General features: G+C 48.6%; 1 protein-coding gene across 1 annotated transcript in view; it reads right to left on the bottom strand.

The window, feature by feature from the left end:
• The window catches only part of LOC121589773, a 19,152-nt gene extending 3,266 nt beyond the window's left edge, over positions 1 to 15,886 (bottom strand). Inside the window, 7 exon segments of the mRNA XM_041908898.1 lie at positions 351 to 837; positions 1,993 to 2,216; positions 2,291 to 3,057; positions 9,806 to 10,265; positions 10,357 to 10,616; positions 11,653 to 11,761; positions 15,712 to 15,886. Of these exon segments, the coding sequence (XP_041764832.1) occupies positions 351 to 837; positions 1,993 to 2,216; positions 2,291 to 3,057; positions 9,806 to 10,265; positions 10,357 to 10,573 (2,155 nt within the window). The 5' untranslated portion in view covers positions 10,574 to 10,616; positions 11,653 to 11,761; positions 15,712 to 15,886.
• Between the last annotated feature and the right edge of the window lie 1,967 nt (positions 15,887 to 17,853).

The raw sequence follows: 17,853 nt of genomic DNA, 5'->3' as shown, positions 1-17,853 counted from the left end.
TAGTGATTGCATCCTCTTTTTACCTTCACCGTGGCGTAGTTTGCACCAATGGGCTTGAACAGTTCCTACCAACCCCATTCAAGGCTCACAAATCGCTTCCGCGTGCGCTTAGGATTAGGGTTAGGATGTTTTTTTTAAATGTTGTTGTTAAAAGGTTTTGCCGGGGCTGTTCGACGAACGATGCAGAGCTGCCCCATACCCCATGCCAAACAATTCACCACACAGATAATGTCCCTGCCTCCCATTCCCGTAGGCACTACCACTTCATCCCACCACCACCAACCGACGCGGTGCCGCCGACAGGCAACCCTGTAGTAGTAGTAGTAGTAGCAGTAGGAGTAGTAGTATACCTTCCGTCCGGTTGCCGTTGCAGACAAAGCGACCGCCAGCAGCTCCGTTCGGTCCGGGCAGCTCGCCCATGCCGGCGGCCGTGGCCGCGATCGCATTGATCGCATTGGCCAGCGCAGCACCGTCAACGTTCGGCACGGCGGTAACGTTGCCACCGTTCTGCAACCCGGCCCCGTTGTTGCCGAGGCCGGCCAGCTCGCTAAAATAGTTGTGCGACGTTGGTGGCGGCTGCTGTTGCTGGTGTTGCGGCGACGGCTGCTGCTGCTGCTGCTGCTGCTGCTGGCCAACGGCCGTACCTAAACGGTTGCGGCGCCCCGGGATGGTAGCCACCGTGGTCGCGGCACTGAGCGCCGTATGCTCACCTTTCGGCGTGTAGATAAAGTCATGCGTTTCGCTCTTCTTGCCGCTGGACAGGATGTACAGCTTGATCGTGACCGGTTCGGTAATGTCCTGCCGCTCGTACGGTGGCACCTTGCAGATGAGATGAACCTGGCAGATTGGCGAATGGTGGGCGAAACGGAAAACAACAATATATTAGAACTGAGCGTGAGTTAATTGAGAGTGAGTGTGAGTTACAATGATTCGGAATATTTCTATGACACTCTCTGAGAGGAATGAAAAATCAGCTGTGAGTGAGCTGGTGCTTGCCGACGCGAAGAGTTGAAGAACCAGTGCAGGGAAAATGTCATGAGCATCACGTGACGATCACCACCGAAAACAATGAACATGTTCATTGCTGACACTCAATGAAAGTGCGTCATGATGTGCCGAGCGCGAGAGCCGAATGCTTGAGTCTCTGACTGACAAGCTAAGCTTAATGCCGTTGCAAGCATAATCATGACTATTTCCATGCTGTGAACAATGCTGCCAACCTTCACTGTTTCAGTCATCAACACTTATTATTGAAACGAAGCTCAAAATAGCTCACGTACACAACTGAGATGAACAGAGATAAGAATCAAACACTTGGTGGACCAATCACATGGTTGGTGACATTTTTTGTAACACCCAGCTCTTGGTCATGACATTTTCGGTCGGAGTTTGGGATCCTCATTTTGTTGCTTGGGACCATTCGCACGCCCCGTATATCACCCATGAATATCGTGATGATCACTGACTGAAAGTGTCGCGACCAAGTGACTGACCAAGAGTTGGTTGCACAAAATGTTGCCAAGCCTATGATGATCGCACCAACTGTTTGAGTCTCACCACTGATCATCACAGTAGATCTGTTGACGCTGACTTTTTTTTCATCCGGAAATTGTCATGACTATGTCAGTGACATTTTACGCAACTGATCACAGTAAAAAAAGTCATGATATAGTGACTGACCAAGCGCTGGTTGCTAAAATGTCACGAAGCATACCTCTTTGAGTATCACCTCTGATCATCACAATTAAGTACGTGACGCTGACATGGATTTTGTTTCAGTCAGAATTGCTTATGACATTGACAGTGACATTTTGCAGCACTGGATTCAACTCGTACATTCATTTCTAATGTGTCGCAGTAAAGAGTTAACAAAAGACCTCTTTCCCCCCATTCAGCTCATTTCCACTCTTCGCTCGTGCTGACTTGGGATCCGTTCCCTCGGCACGAAAGAGTTGAACTTGAATCAAACTGTTCATGCCCGTCCCGACCTACCTGATTCAGATGCTCCTTGTCGGGAGCGACCGCATGCTCCCAGGCCGCACCGGCAGCTGCCGTGCGCGTAAATGCCGAGTGTGCGGGCACCGCCTTCGGCCGATGGAAGACGACGCGCGTATCCTTGAGGAAGTTTTTGCCTATGATGAACAGCTCCAGACCGCCCTCGACCGGGCAGGAGATGAGGGATTTTTTCAGTATTTCCGGCACGCCCGGTGGTTGCGCTGGTTAGGGCAGATGGGAATTGAGCAGGTTATAGTAGCGCCCCAAGTTACACGGCTCGCCCGCCTATACTCACTGCAGATGATTTGATGCGACGACACCTGCAGCGTCTCGGTCGCCCCGTCCTCCCCGGTGATGGTGGTGCGGAACACCATCCGGCAGCGGGTGGACTTTTTCTTCGTGCGGGACGCCGTCTGGTCGGGAAACCGGTACTCCACGTCGACGTTCCGCTCCTTCAGTATGCCCACGCAGTCGCACGTGACGGTCATGTTGTTTTCCGGCTTCAGCTGCACCTCGATGTACTTGGTGCCCTCCAGGATGCGCTCCACGCACGGGGTCGAGTTTTTGCCCGACACCTTGCACGCCTGGTAGAAGATGTGCGGCGTCGGCCGGCCCACGTCCGACCCGATGTACACCAGCAGCGCGGCCGGTTTGTTGTAGCCGACCAGCCGCACCACCGGAAAGCCGTTGCCGCTGCGGTCCTTCACCGCGCCGCGCGACCCCTCCGTCTGGTAGCGAGCCCGGTGCTGCTGCTCCGGCTGCGTCACTATCTGCAGCTGTATCTTGCCGTCGCGCGAGCTGATGAGGGCGGGCGGGACGCCCGCGACCGAGAAGCTACCGTCGGTGCCGGGCGCCATCCGGAACGGTACGGACGACGCGGTTGCCCCCCTGGTGCTGTTGGCCGTGCGCGCACCTCCCCCGGCCGGTGCATTCTGCCGACCGGTGCAGCTGGCCAGTGGTGAGGCGGCTAGCGACACGCCCGGCGAGATCGACGGCGAGGAGGATCCGGTCGAGGGCGATAGGGTCTGCGGCGACAGCGGAGACACGGACGTGGCAACCATTCTGTGGAGAACCGAGGGAGTCGATAGATATATTAGGTACGGTGTGGAACAAAACAATTAAAAAATACAATCAATAAGTCTTATTTATTTTGACATATTTGAGTGCATTTAGCCCTTACAAAATTAGTATTCAAATAAAAATGGATCGACATTTGAAAGGTAATATGCCAAGAAAAAGCTATATTTATCAAATATTTCAATACTTCCTCTTTCGTTATCATTTATATGCACAATTAACATATCTACTTCGAGACTAGCTGCGTGGTGCAGCCATTAAATGCATGGCTCAACGAGACGACCGTTATGCGTTCAAGATCTTTTGCTTATAGTTATTTACATGGATGAGGCAATCAAAATCACCTCATAATTATTCAAGGCAAGCCTATAATGTGTTTGGAATGAGAAATGTGAAGAGAAAGTAATACTTTTCAAAACCCTCCAAAGTGAATAACTGCTCACGGTTCCACGAGAAACCATATTGGCCAATAAAAACAAACGACACATGAAAGTAGAGTTACATTCAACAGCGTCCAAGTGCATCCACAGGTGGAGTCTCAGAAACTCTTCTCTTAATAATAAAACAAACACCACATGCTAGTAACATTTTTGGCAGCTTTTCCTGATCATGAACGTGTACCCTATCGTGCACACATGGGAAACAACAAATGCGCGCAAAAAAATCGTCCATCGTGCACTCGGACACACACGGGGTTATACGCCGTTAGAACGGGAAAACTTAAAATACGATTGGAAAACAATCTGCAAGCGTTTTCAACTGCGGCTCAAACAATAATAGTAAAATCTATTTTAAAAGAGCCTGGAACGAATGTTTGGACCTGGTCGGATTACCGTTTAGAAGCTTTGTTGGTTTATGGAAGTTTTGAAAGGGTTGAAATGGACGAAACGATCATGTTGGCTATGCAAGTCCCTTGTGTTTTTAAGGGTTAAGATGCCAAACAGCAATGAGACTGTTCAATATAAATAGTTCCAGCATCTGGCAAGATACTGTGCAATGAGCAGCTAGTTGCACGAAACTATTGTCCGGATAGGATTGAAGTATACGGTTGAAAAGATCATGTAAAAATAATTATCGGTGACTACCGATTACCACTGATCCTTACCGTCATTACCGATTAAGTGCAGAAACTTGGTACCAATAATTATGACGTCAGAATGCACTATTTAAAGCGAAATAAGGTAAATATAAGTACAGTGGAACCCTTCATATTGCGTACCCCTTATAACTTACATTTTTCGCATAACGAGCAAATCTAAATGCTCTACGAATATCCCTCTTAACCAGTAAAATCTCGCATAACGAGAAATTTCATTTTTGTTCCCGATAAGAAATCGTGTGAGTTTCAATACTAAAATCGTTAACTATCAAGCTATTTTCAAAAGAGGCAGGTATAAGTGAGGAGGAAAAGTGTGAGAGAGGTGACAAATTAACACCTACTATCAGTCAAAAACTCACGAAATCATACAAAAATTCTAAACAAAACCGGATCGGGCCGTGGCGCATTCACTCTACGTCCAGATAACTCTTTTCAGATCGGTTACCGGAGCTCGGAGTTTTGCTGCGCTTTTCGACAGGTGCTTCGATACTGAAAATTGAAGAATGCATTACTGTTGCCACTTGGAGGTGTTCCGTATGGTTGTGATACATATAATCCCCATATACCTACACTTTCTTTGACCTGGAACCAATTATTTTACTTTTCATACAAATTGTATGAAACAAAGCCTCCCGCATAACGAGCTTTGCGCATAACGAATGAGTCATTGGAACGGATTAAACTCGCTATGAGATTATAATTACTAAAATTGATTTGATTTGACTGTTGATTAATTAGGTGGGTATAACAACATTATTGTTATTTATTTAATTATCGTTCGAAACGTTTGTGATTCCCAAATTGCGACCGTTTTGTGCACCACTGTACAGGCGTTATTTTTAGCTCCTCCGGTTCCGTAAACGATCGAGCACGCAGGCCAGATTAGTGCGCCGCTGCGATATGATTGCGTCTTTATATGATAGCATCAATTTACGACCAGCAGTACAGCGTACATTAAAAAAAGATAAACACACACAACGGCCCAGTGCAGTACCGTCGCTGCGTACCGTTGGGCCAAAGCAAGCAAAAACGAAAGCGCCCTAGGCGACACACGCACCTGCAGACGAACAGTGCTAAAGATGAAGGTAAACCCCAAAAGAAAAGGAGAAATTGGAAAGCCCTAGAGGACGGCGGTTTGAATATGTTGCTGCCGAAACCGAAAACGCATCCAACATGCAAAGCCCGTGCGCGACAAACCAAACCGCTCGGGCTACAATGATTATTACATTGAATGCACGCGTGTCCAGTCGTCGCCGTCCACCACCACCACCACTCCATTAAATTGTTTAGAAGGGAAGAAGGGATAGATCATCCACAGCCTAGTGCTGGGCGGGCGGGCGGGAAGGTCGAGTGATAGTTACATCGCATGTAATGACTCGGTGCGCCTCGTGTACGCTAGACGCGTTATACAAATCCCAACACACACACACACACACACACACACACACACAGACATACCGATGTGGGAGAAACCGGGTTTTAGCTGTGCGTGTCTCGGTCGCGACCGCAATTAAGTCGCCGTTAATCATTCTGAGAAAATCAGCCAAGATCTATCTCATTCAGAATTTTGCAAAAAAAAAAACCCGTTGTGGTGGCAATGCGGTGCCGTGGGGGGCCATGCACACTTCCTCAAACCGTACGCTTTATGGTGGAGAGCGTTTTGAAATCGTAAATAAATATTCAACTCCGCGCCAAGGGGACCGATGCGCTCGTGCGCCCGGCCGCGCGATATCTTCGCGCAAAACGCACCCGCGGAGGGGGGATGCGGGAGGTTGCGGTATGTATCGAACTTCTAGACATGCTCTAGAAACTCGATCAACACATCGCGCCCCGGTGAGCGGTACCGGATTCCTGCACCGAGCCGCGTAAACCCGGGCAGTGTCAGCAAGACCCCACTCCGGCGAGGGGAATACAGTGTGGCGCGCGATGGGTGCACAAAACAAGTACCGCAGAGCGTGTCGCACCCCCGAACGGTGCTGTTGGGCCGATTTGGCAAACGCAACAATAACGACCGATGCCCTGCCATAAAACTCTTCCAACTCGGAGTCGCAATGCTTGGAAGGGCCTAAACTTGGGCCGACAGTGCTAACGCACTGCAGTGATCCCAAGGGCGCGCTTGCGGACTGGAAATAGATATTGCATTGCATCAACCGTCGTCGTAAGAGACGGCCCGGGTAGCGTTGGTGGACGTTGCCAAAAATGTATTTACTCCCCCCGCCTGCTCCTGCACTCAATATGTGGTGCCGAGAGTGACCTTGCTCGGGCGCATCGCGCAAGTGCGACCGGGTGGGCGCGTTTGTACACGATCAGAAGGCAAAAACCTGACACGGCTGATGAGTATATTTACCTTTGCTTCTTCGTCGCCCGTCTTCCACCTCCAGCCGGGAAACAAAGCGGTTGATTGGTGCCTCGCGGACTCGCTCGTCGCCTGTAGCAAGCAACTTCTGGCACCGGCCAACTTCCAAAACGCACTTGTTTCAAACACTCCAAAACACCGACTTCTTACACAAATGCAAAAAGAGGCTACAATAATTGTGTTACACACTACACACGCTTGGTTTCAGTATAGAGGTGGGGTTTGCACAGGTTTGCGCACCGTAACGCCCGAGGCATCTTTGCTACAAACCCGAAATGTCCCAGCAGAAATAGGCCCTCAGGCAATCCAATTCCTGTTCCTGCTTGTCCACTTGTGCGTTCGCGTTGAAAGTGGGCGCGTGCGCCCTCTCAAGTGCAACGATCTCGACGTAGCTGCGTACTACCGGAGATCGCCGATCGCGCGGAAGTGTAGTGCCGCGCTGTTGACGGTCGGGCGGCGTAAACAAGACTGACAGGTCCGAGCGCCCGGGCCGGAGATCAAAAAGACGAGAAGCTATCCCCTCCAAGATGTACTAATCGATCTTGTCCCGGCAGCAACGCTCCACTATCACTCGCGCATCGTGAGACCGACGACCACGAACTACACCTTCAACTACGGCGTCTCGTGTTCTCTCTCTCTCTCTCTCACTCGCTAATTCTCTGTGGCGGAAGGCATCTACAGCACTGCTCACGTTCTATCGTTCCTCCCTGTTTGCCGGGGGTGTTGTTTTGTCGAGTCACGATTGTGCCGATGTCTCGCCTGGTGACGACGAATGTCCGAGATCGCCCATCTGGACCGGACAGACGATTGGACGAAGTGTGAGAGACGCGAAGACGGAAGTGCACCGCAAAGCGCACGACCGACTGAAGTGGAGGATGCTCCGCCCTACTCCACCAGAGAAACCGTGGGGTCAAAGGAACACCGCAGGTTGCTACTAGATTTCCGCAGAAGAGTCGCTCGGATGCTCGAACAAAATGCTCAACACCTCGGATTTGTTCTGAGCCTCGGTGCTGATAAATTACTTCCCTAATCTGGGCGCAAACACCGCAAGAGGCCGTCCAAGATACGGGCCCCGAACCGGATGAGTCACCTCGGCTCGGCGGTTTGGGAGGACAGATTGCCCGGGTACTGCCTGGGACTGTCGAGCACCACCCTGGAAACAACGGACCCAACGGGGTGCCTATAAATCACCTCCGGACTGACTTCCCCGCCCGTTTTTTTGCACGCGAACAGGTGCACTTATGCTTTCGCTGATGTACACACCGCCCACTCTCAATGATAGGATAGGCCGCCGTGTCTGACATTAGCTGGAACGGCAGCGCTTCATTATCATCGGGCCATCTCTTGCCCCACACCCGTCCCGTCCGTTGGGATTTGGATTTGGATATCCGAGATTCCCTTCCCGGGTTGCAAGCGGGCAGTTCGGCGAATCGGACGAAGAAGCAAAAAAAAACCCCAGGCAAGCACGGGAAATCCGCACAGCTTCTTGTACCCGATGCCAGGTACTGCATGTCAGTCGGTTTCTGCGCGCCCACTACTAACCGAGTCACCCAAGCGGCAGCAGGAAATAGCATTGAAGTAGGCGCCAGTCTGGCGACGTCACCGACTGCAACCAGTGCAGGTGCGCGGGTAACAAGGGGCTACCGCCATTCTAGACCAAGCACGTGTGTGTGTGTGTGTGCAAGCTTCGTCACAAGGGAATTCCTGACGAAGCTTGTCTCCGGCACGGGTGTCTATCGCACCTTCGGCAGAGTGAATAAATTATTGATTCATCATCAACTCACTGCCCGGGGTCGATAAGACATTAAATCGTGTATGAATAAATAGTACATACATTGCTGTCGTCATCGTCTGGTTGCCTGGGGGATGGGGACACACTATTCCAACCACTATCGAATCTGAGTCGTCGAGAGTTTAAAATGACTCTTTGGATTGTTTTTTTTTCTATGGACCTCATCCACTCCCGCTCTACTAGTGACTCATTCGTATGTAATTAAAACTCACTCCCAAACTCTGGACAGACCTCCGACCTCACTCAGAGCGAACTGAAGCACAAAAAAATAAATTTTACGATTCATATTCCTGGTAAATTTCAACTCACTGATAATTGTGTTAATGCTCATCTCAAATTGGAGTTCGATTAGGTTCTTAGGACTTCAAAAGTTTTTGTAGGATTGAATGTAAAATAGGAGTAGGTTAGTTCGGACAAGATCCCTAAAATTAAAAAAGAAGCTTCAACTTAGCACAAAGAGTTTTGGTTTTAAGATTCTTTAGACTCTTTTTTAACTCCCACATGTCTGGTTCTCTATTAGCCACTCGAATGCTTTGATTCAACTCACTGCAAAGCGTGACGTATTCTCTCAACCTCTTATCTCAACCTTGAACGGGTTCATACGAGTTCGGTAGGCTCGCTGTAGTCTGTAGTCACTCACCTGCAAATCATGTACGATTCCAATACGCAAATGTTTAACTACTTTAGAGGACTTTAAGTAGCGCACACGCGCAACGAATCGGAATCGATCCCGTACAGTGTGTAGTCGCATGGCCCATCACTAAACAGGACACCAAGAGACGTCCAAATAGGCCTCTTCCCTTATGTGCGTACGAAGCTATCACAAATGTCTTCTTCCAGCAGCCCGCTATATATGTGTGTTTGTGTGTGTGGTGTCCCTTCACACCGCCACGTTCTATTCCCGTCCCGGGTATCGCATCTTTTTTTTTTGTTTTCTTATCGCCCAACTCAATTGTGGAACCCGGAGGCACCTTTGTTTTGTACACGCCAGGGCGCTTACGCCATATGTGTCTTCGCTTATGACATCCGCGAGATAGAGCGAGAGAGAGAGGGAGAGAGAGAGAGAGAGCGACAACGAAAGGAATGTATATCTGGTGCGCTGAAGATTGCTAAAGACATCTGTTCCGAGCGCACAGCCCGCCTTATCGCCAGGGAGGTACACCAAGAGACCGCACCGATAAGATACCGCGCGCCTGTTCAGACAACCACAACTACCCACCGAAAACGCTCGTCCGAAAAGTGACGGACGTCGCTGACCAGGCCTCCTCGCACTGCTCGGCAGGAATGAGCGTGCAGAGCCCGTGCCCGAGAGTGCGTCAATCGAGCTGAAATCATCCACCCATCTGGTGATCTGATTCACGCAGCACAGGTGTCGTCTTCCGCCTTCCACATGCACATGCTCACACACGTCAATGGACGCTTCTTCCCGCTAGGGGTTGCGTTATCATTAGGGGAAGTAAGAAGGACCTAGCAATACCGCACCTACCTTGTACCGGCGGCGACAGCCGCAACAGCAGCTTGATGGGTGTCCGCTCCGTCCAGCAAACCGGACGGCCCGTACGGCACGATCGGGGCGTAGCTGCTGCCCGCCGCCGTCCCGTACCCGTTCTGCTGGTTCGGCAGCGGATGGTGGTGCTTGCCGAGCTTGACCTCGTTCGCACTGTTCCGGTTCGCCGTCGCCGTGCTGATGATGGGCGGCACGACACCGCCGTGCCGGTGATGCAACCGGTCGGCCACGCTGCCGACCACCGCGCCCGACACGGGCAGCGCCTTCCGCACGAGATGCGTACGGCTGCTGCAGGCCAGCTTGCTGGTCGTCGCACCGAGACTGACCCCTTTGCCCGTGTGCCGTTTGCCGGCGAGCCGCAGCAGCTTGCGCTGTATGCTAGGCGCGCTGGCGGCGGCGGTGGTGGAGCTGGTGGCGGTCGCGTTGTTGGCTGCCACTCCTGGGGAACCGTAGATACAGAACTAGGATTATAGCTACCCTACATTTTGTTGCGGGAGGAGGGCTTGATGTAAAAATAAAGGTTAACTTACCGAGGACCGTGCTGCTGCTGCTGCTGCTGCCACTAATACTCGGCATGGGTAGGGTCGAACGTCGCTCCAGCGTTACCACCGACGGGGGGAGGACGACGGTAGAGTTTGTACCGGAGCTTGCAGCAGCACCACCACCAACGGCAACGGCGGCGGCCACTGTTCGTCCCGTCGAGCGCGTGCCCTTGCCCCGGCCACGTTTGTTTGCCGCCGCATCCATATGTGTGCGTGTTTGTCAATCTCTTTAGACGTCCTCTATCTGTCTGTGTTGTGCGTTGGAAGGTGAGGTGAATTAATGTTTTGAAACTTATTAACAACCACACACGCAGGAGGACACACACTTCCAGCAAATATTGTGTTCTGGATTATGGTGGAAGTTGTGGGTTTGTTTTTGGGGAGATACGGAGCCCGCGCGCAGTTGGTTGTAGAAGCAGATTTTTGGTTGGGGTGTTTTGATAGAAGAGAGGTTTAAAAACCCCACAATAAAAACACACTCACATACATATTCTACTTTTCTTTCTTAATAGCACAGAAACTACGCGTGTTAGGGAGGGATGTCGAAACACATTAGCGACATTAAAGTGTACGCCTTTTAAAAGACTTCCCTCCCCAAGCAGCAGGTGGATTTGAACCAATGTTTTGTGGTGTATTGCACCGCCGGCTTAATCACAGCACCACTCAGCCATGCGAATCAAACGCTGCTTACAAGCGTACTGTAGCAACAGGTGTTTCTTTTTGAAGAGTCCGTTGAAACATTAAATTTTAAATTACATATTTTATCTACAGCGAGACTTTTAAAATTGGAAAAAAAAAACAAACAAATAAAGCGATAAAATTTATTGCGAATCAAAAATAATCATATTTAAGATGTATTCACAGATTTGAATGCTCTAGAAAAAAAAAACTCTCTTCCCCAGTAAGCGTTACCATCAAAGCATTTAACGCATGAGATGTTGCTGTTGCTCAAACACAAATCGAACGAAACACTCTAGCCAAAAGCCGACGTCAGCCCTTAGCCAACGAATGCACTCCAGGGGAGTGGGAATGTTTTTTAAAGGGCCACATGTACCGCGCCGCTTAATTCGGCTGGGGATTTACTTTGATTTTGCTGCTCGTTTTTTTGGCACAAGTCTTGACATTGCCGTGCGGTTGATAGGAGATTGACGCAGAGAGAGCGCGATTGAGGAGTTGATTGTTGGGCGGGTTCCCAGATGTACTGGTTGAGAGGTGAGAGCGCCCTACCGGCAAGGTACCACACACCCACAGTGCTGCTAGAATCTAGCTTCAAAAGCAACTTACCCAATGCGTTTACTGTGGCAGCGGGCAGCTCATTCTCCGGTGGTGCCAGCGGTTCCCGCAGCTCACGGCAGTCAATGAGATTCTGTTCGGCTGCTGTCTTTCTCACTTTCTGCCTCGATGGGTGGTGGTTGGCATGAAATTGGAACAAAGCAAACAATGTGTTGAGTTCAAATTGTGCTGTACAGAGAGCGGGTGAAAATGCGAAACGGTCGGCACACAGAGCGGGCACATCAACATGCTTGTCCGCCACAAACCTCGCTTTCTTTCTCGCTTTCTCGTTCGCCCGAAAGCAACAGGTTTGGTCTAGTCTGGTGTGGAAGGACGCGAATATCCTGGCCCGATAGTCCCCGTGTGCCGGTGGGTTTTGTTGTGTTGTCTCTCGCCCCGTAAATAGATCCCACCCCACGGGCTTCGGCCTTCCCCACACGTCCCGGGCGCCACAAGAAGGCGCATGGAAACAAGAGCAAACGAACCTTCCGATGGGCGGTAACGCCCCACGGATCCACAGAAGAGGAGGGAAAAAAGCAAGCAAAACACGTGCATACACACACACACAAACACACACAGGAGCACGGGCAAGGGCCGTTGCGGAGGCGCCACCGTGTGCCGCCCCATACCAGCGATCCACGAAAAATCTTACGCACATGGAAATGGCATGGCAAATCAAATTAACATACCCCAAGGCCTCGACAGCAAACAGTGTGTGTATGTCCGTGTGTGTTGAAAGATTATCAAAGATAATCGATTAAATTGGGTGTCGCGAGCTCTGGGACGAGCGACGTCTAATAATAAACGTGTGAATTGTTGGCTCCTGTGATTGATTATACTAATTTCTTATTTTTAGATGGTGCTTTTTTGGTCGATCGTGTGCTGATTGGTATCGTTTTGGACGAGTTACCTGGACGAGTTTTGGATATTTGTTAATTCTATTTCATTTCTTGCATGTTACATCCATTAGAAGCAATTTAAACAAAACGCTCTCTCTCTCTCTCTCTCTCTCTCTCTCTCTCTCTCTCTCTCTCTCTCTCTCTCTCTCTCTCTCTCTCTCTCTCTTTTGCCCAATGGATTTGAAAAGATTCGGCAACAAACACACACCCACAAATAAAATTTTCAGGAAATGTAGCGCCAAAAATGCGCCCAGCTGCAGGGCATAACATTGCAAAGGGCGCAACAGTGCCGGTCGAAAATAGGGTAATTAACATAATGCAAACACGACTCCATTAGTGCACAAGGGGGATAAAATCGTGTAAATAACGACATCGGCCACGCCGCCGGGGCACATTTTTAATGGCCAGCATTGCATTCCGCGAATAGTTTACGCCTCTACGCTAGATTCACCCGGGATGAGGTGGAAACCGTGGTTTGTGCATGCATTAAATTATGTTTGTAAGACGCTGGGGTGTTGCTGAATTTCGACGCGATGATGCGATCGGTTCTCGCCCCGAAGAACATTCTTGGAGAACAACGAGATGCAAAAGAGTGAAAGAGAGAGAGAGAGAGAATTGCAGATAAAATTTAGCAACGCGCAGCATATTTTTTATCCCTCGCCCAGGGGTCGGCAAGTAACGGGTACTAACTGCAACCGATGGTGTTAAAAATAACAGGTTATAGCAAAGCAGTAAAGGCGGTAAGAGTGAGCGCGGATTAAAATATTTCAACAGAAGTTTAAAAAACCTTATAGCATGATTTGTTATGTACGTTGTATGTATGAAATAAATTTGAAAATATGAATACTATAAATCTAGCACAAAACCAAAGTACAGACAGGAGCTTCATGGCGCACGACTAATAAAAAGTTCGTAATAAAATCGGCAGATGCCAAATTGCACTTATTGAACATTACAAAAAGCAGTTGCAGCTTGTAGGAGCATGTAGGAAATTGTCTTTAAAAAAAACTGAAAAAAACCCTTATTAATTGATTGAATTACCAAAATCAGCCACTGCTCTACTACTTGCAGATCCTCAAGCCCTTAGGCACTTTTGACGAAAATGTGTAAAATGTTAAGTAGAAATGAAGAAGTCGAAACAATGAAAAAGAACATTCGATTTGTCTCTGTCTCTGTTTCTCTCTGTCTCTTTCTGTTTCTCTCTGTCTCTCTCTCTGTTTGTCTCTGTCTCTTTCAATCTCTCTCTATCTCTATCTACCTCTGCCTCTCTCTGTCTCTCTCTGTTTCTCTCTGTCTCTCTCTCTTTGTTTCTCTCTGTCTCTCTCTCTGTTTCTCTCTGTCTCTCTCTGTCTCTCTCTCTCTCTCTCTGTCTCTCCCTGTCTGTATCAATCTCTTTCAAACTCTCTCTATCTCTCTCTATCTCTCTCTATCTATCTCTTTTTCTCTCTATCTCTCTCTATCTCTCTCTATCTCTCTCTATCCCTCTATATTTCTCTCCATCTTTATCTCTCTTTATATCTCTCTATCTCTCTCTTTCTTTTTTTTATCTCTATCTCTCTCTTTCATTCTCTATCTCTATGTCTCTCTTTTTTCTTTATCTCTATGTCTCTCTCTATCTTTCTCTCTTTATCTCCATCGTTCTCTCTCTATCACTATCTCTATCTCTATCTCTATTTCTATTTATATCTTTCTCTCTCTATCTCTATCTCTCACGTTCTCTTTATCTCTTTCCGTTTCTCGTTCTCTCTCTTTCTCATTTTTTTCTAATTCTATCGGTGTATCTCTTTCTCACTAGCTATCCCTCTCTATTTCTATCTCTCTCTCTGTTTCTCTATTTTTATATCTCTTTATCGCTCTATCTTTATCTATGTATCTCTCTATATTTCTCTTAATTTCTCTTTATCTCTCTCTATCTCCCTCTATCCCTACTCTATCTTTATCTCTATCTCTATCGCTCTATATTTCTCGTTCTGGTTCTCTCTCTCTCTCTCTCTCTCTCTCTCTCTCTCTCTCTCTCTCTCTCTCTCTCTCTCTCTCTCTATCTATATATCTATCTATCTATCTATCTATCTATCTATCTCTCTTTCCCTTTCTTTCTCTCTCTTTTACTCTCTTTCTCTTTCTTTCTCTCTCTCTGTCTCTCTCTATTGCTCTCGCTCTATCGCTCTCTTTGTCATAACGTTCTTCTGTGTATTCGAAATTCACTGTGGAATGCAATTTTCCCAAATAAAATGAAAACCCTAGCTTCAGCACAACAAATTTACACAATTTCTTCAAACGCGCTTTCGTAGCCAAAGGGTCTGACGATCCCTGGCCAACCGCACCGGATTGGCGGCTGGTTTCGTCAAGAACACGCCGGGATGGGCAACATGCTGCAACAGAAGCAACAGGTAAACAAAACCCCCTTGCAAGGGAAACCAACCTACACACACACGCGCGCGCACGCGATAAACCGGAAAACGCATTTGCACTTGTGCTGCGACCAAATTTCCCTTTCAGTGTGTACTTCCACACACCCGATAGAAGAAAAACGGTCTCACGTTTCACCTGCTGTGAGCGAAATTGCTTTATAATGGCTAAATGTATGTTTGCCTCTTTCCCCCCCCCCCCCCCCTACCCCTACTGCTGGCTCGTGGGCAGCTGTCAAAGCATCTGATTGTCCCCCGCAAGGGGGAGCCCACGGATCGCCGGAAAAGTGCCGGGAAGAAGGATTTGGAGGTTGATTTTTGTTTTTTTTTTGTACCGATTTTTACTATTGCAGACACACCTACACACACACACACAAGCATATACACACGCAAATTTGATAAACAAACAAACCGAACGGTATGGTGCTTTTGTTTTGGTAAGCAACATTGACACTAATAAACTAACAAATCACACTTCTCTGTGGTTGTGTAGTGACGAAGCCACTGTAACACATCTCATACGCTCTGTGGCTTATGTGCGTGTGTGTGTGTGTGTGTAATGGGGTTCACTGTTCAACACAACCCCCTGTGCCACAATCTCCTCCTCCCTTCCGAACACTTTGTTACACCCAGCGCACAATATTTACGCGTGTGTGTTTCACTTGTTTTTGTTGTTCGCGCTCGCGTGTTTCGTTTGTTTTGCTGTGCGTGCCGCCGGACCGACCACTCACACACGGGATCACGTGAAATAGGGCGCCGTTTACCTCAGCCGCGCTCTGTCGTTGTGTGCTGCTCTCGATCGACTGCTGCTGCTCCTGCTGCTACTGTTTTCGATAAGCAACCGCGTTGCAGCGGCCGCATTCGCCCTTTAGCACTCATCCCTCTCACGCACACACGCACGCACGCACAAACCCCGCTGTACGCACATGTGAAAGTTTAGGAGCGAGATGGAGAGTGAATGAGAGAGAGAGAGAGAGAGAGAGAGAGAGAGAGAGAGAGAGAAAACGATTTGACAGTTGTCCCATCGTGTGAATGGGCAAGATGCGCCCACAAAAACAACTGTGATGTGCGTGTGCGTGATGTGATGGTGTGCGTTTGGAGGATAATTTGCTCGTCATTTTTTAATCGAATTGGAACGCAATGGAGCTATAGCTATAATATATTATCGCCTTTTCCCTCTCACTTTTGACATCTCCCGTGCGACAATCGCGGTTTGGGGAAATCCCATTCTTTTTGAGTTTTTCATACAATTTTCGCAAAAGCAGAGGATGTTAGGTTGTTTTTGTTTTTCTTTTAGAAACACTTTCTACCCGACCAACACTTCTAGCACACTGTGTAGGTGGGCGTATGGGAGTGCCTGTGTGGGTGTGCATATACACGATTTAAAGGCCTTATCACCCACACCACCATGCCATCAGCTGCGGCGCTTTGTGTGCTTCTGTAATGCACAGTGGGCTAATGTGCTCTGTCTGAGTGTCCATATTTTGTGTCTTCAATTCCTTTTCATCTTTTTCTAATTGGCCTAACGACGCTCAAGACACTGCCAGACAAACCGAAAAACCTCTCTCTCTCTCTCTCTCTCTCTCTCTCTCTCTCTCTCTCTCTCTCTCTCTCTCTCTCTCTCTCTCTCTCTCTCTCTCTCTCTCTCTCTCTCTCTCTCTCTCTCTCTCTCTCTCTCTCTCTCTCTCTCTCTCTCTCTCTCTCTCTCTCTCTCTCTCATGGGCCGGTCAACAATCATTCTCCAGGATGCTCGGTCCCTGGCTGCAGCCTCCCGTCAATGTAGACAACCGATCTTCAAAAGGTCGCTTGCATATATTTCATCTGATCCAATCATCGAGTTCACTGTGCTCCCATGCGCCTCGTACCGAATTGGGGGTCGCTGTTGAACATCTTCTTGGTAGGGCATGAGTCCGGCATCCTCATGACATGCCCCAGCCATCGTATCCTGCCAGTCTTCGCCACCGGGTGAATGCTGCACACCGCCAAAGATGGTCCGGAGGATACGTCGCTCAAACACGCCCAGGGCGTTTGCATCCTCCGCTCGGATGGTCCAGGATTCGTGTTCAAAACGACTGCGGACGACTCCCACTTCGAACGACTTCGGACCATTCCGATCCAGAATGATTCCACTCTTAATGAAAAATCACTCCGAACGACTCTGGACGACTCCGACTCTGAACGAGTCCGAACGACTCCAAACAACTTTGGACGACTCCAGACAACTCCAAACGACTCCGGACGACTTCAGATGATTCGGACTCCGAATGACTCCTAACGACTCCAAATGATCCCGGACAACTCCGAACGACTACGGACGACTTCAGACGACTCTGACTCCGATCGACTCCTAACGACTCCAAATGATCCCGGACGACTCCGAACGACGCCGGATATTGCTGGACGAACCTACCTTCCGGACTCGGTTCCGCAATTTTCGGAGTTGGATCGGTGTCGACTCCGGATTTTTGCCAACTTTACCCATCACTAGTATTCAAGAATTAAATGTACAGGTTTCCCCCGAGATTCGACTGTATTTGGGACCGAAAAAATGTCCCAAAGCAAGACGTAAGTCGAATATCCGTGAATGTAAAATGTACACCCGAAGTTGAAGAGTCGAAATCTCTGATATCGTGTTTTTTTTTTATAATTTAAAACCATGTTTGATAATGTATTAATTTTTCTCCAAAAGCCGTTTACACGGTATAGATATTCAAAACCGGGTAGTTGGGGAAGCTTTGGAAATGTGTACGTAACGATTATCAGCAAGAAATTTTAAAAAATTATAAATTTATTCTCAACGACAACTTTTAACTGTCAAAACCAAAATCGTCGTATCTGCAAATCGTCATAACTCGAAGGGGTCGTAACTCGGAGGACGTCTGTATTATTATTAGTAAAAATCAATC

The sequence above is a fragment of the Anopheles merus genome, chromosome X, assembly GCF_017562075.2.
Source record: "Anopheles merus strain MAF chromosome X, AmerM5.1, whole genome shotgun sequence".
NCBI classification, from domain to species: Eukaryota; Metazoa; Arthropoda; class Insecta; order Diptera; family Culicidae; genus Anopheles; species Anopheles merus.
This window is presented reverse-complemented; position numbering and strand designations above follow the sequence as displayed.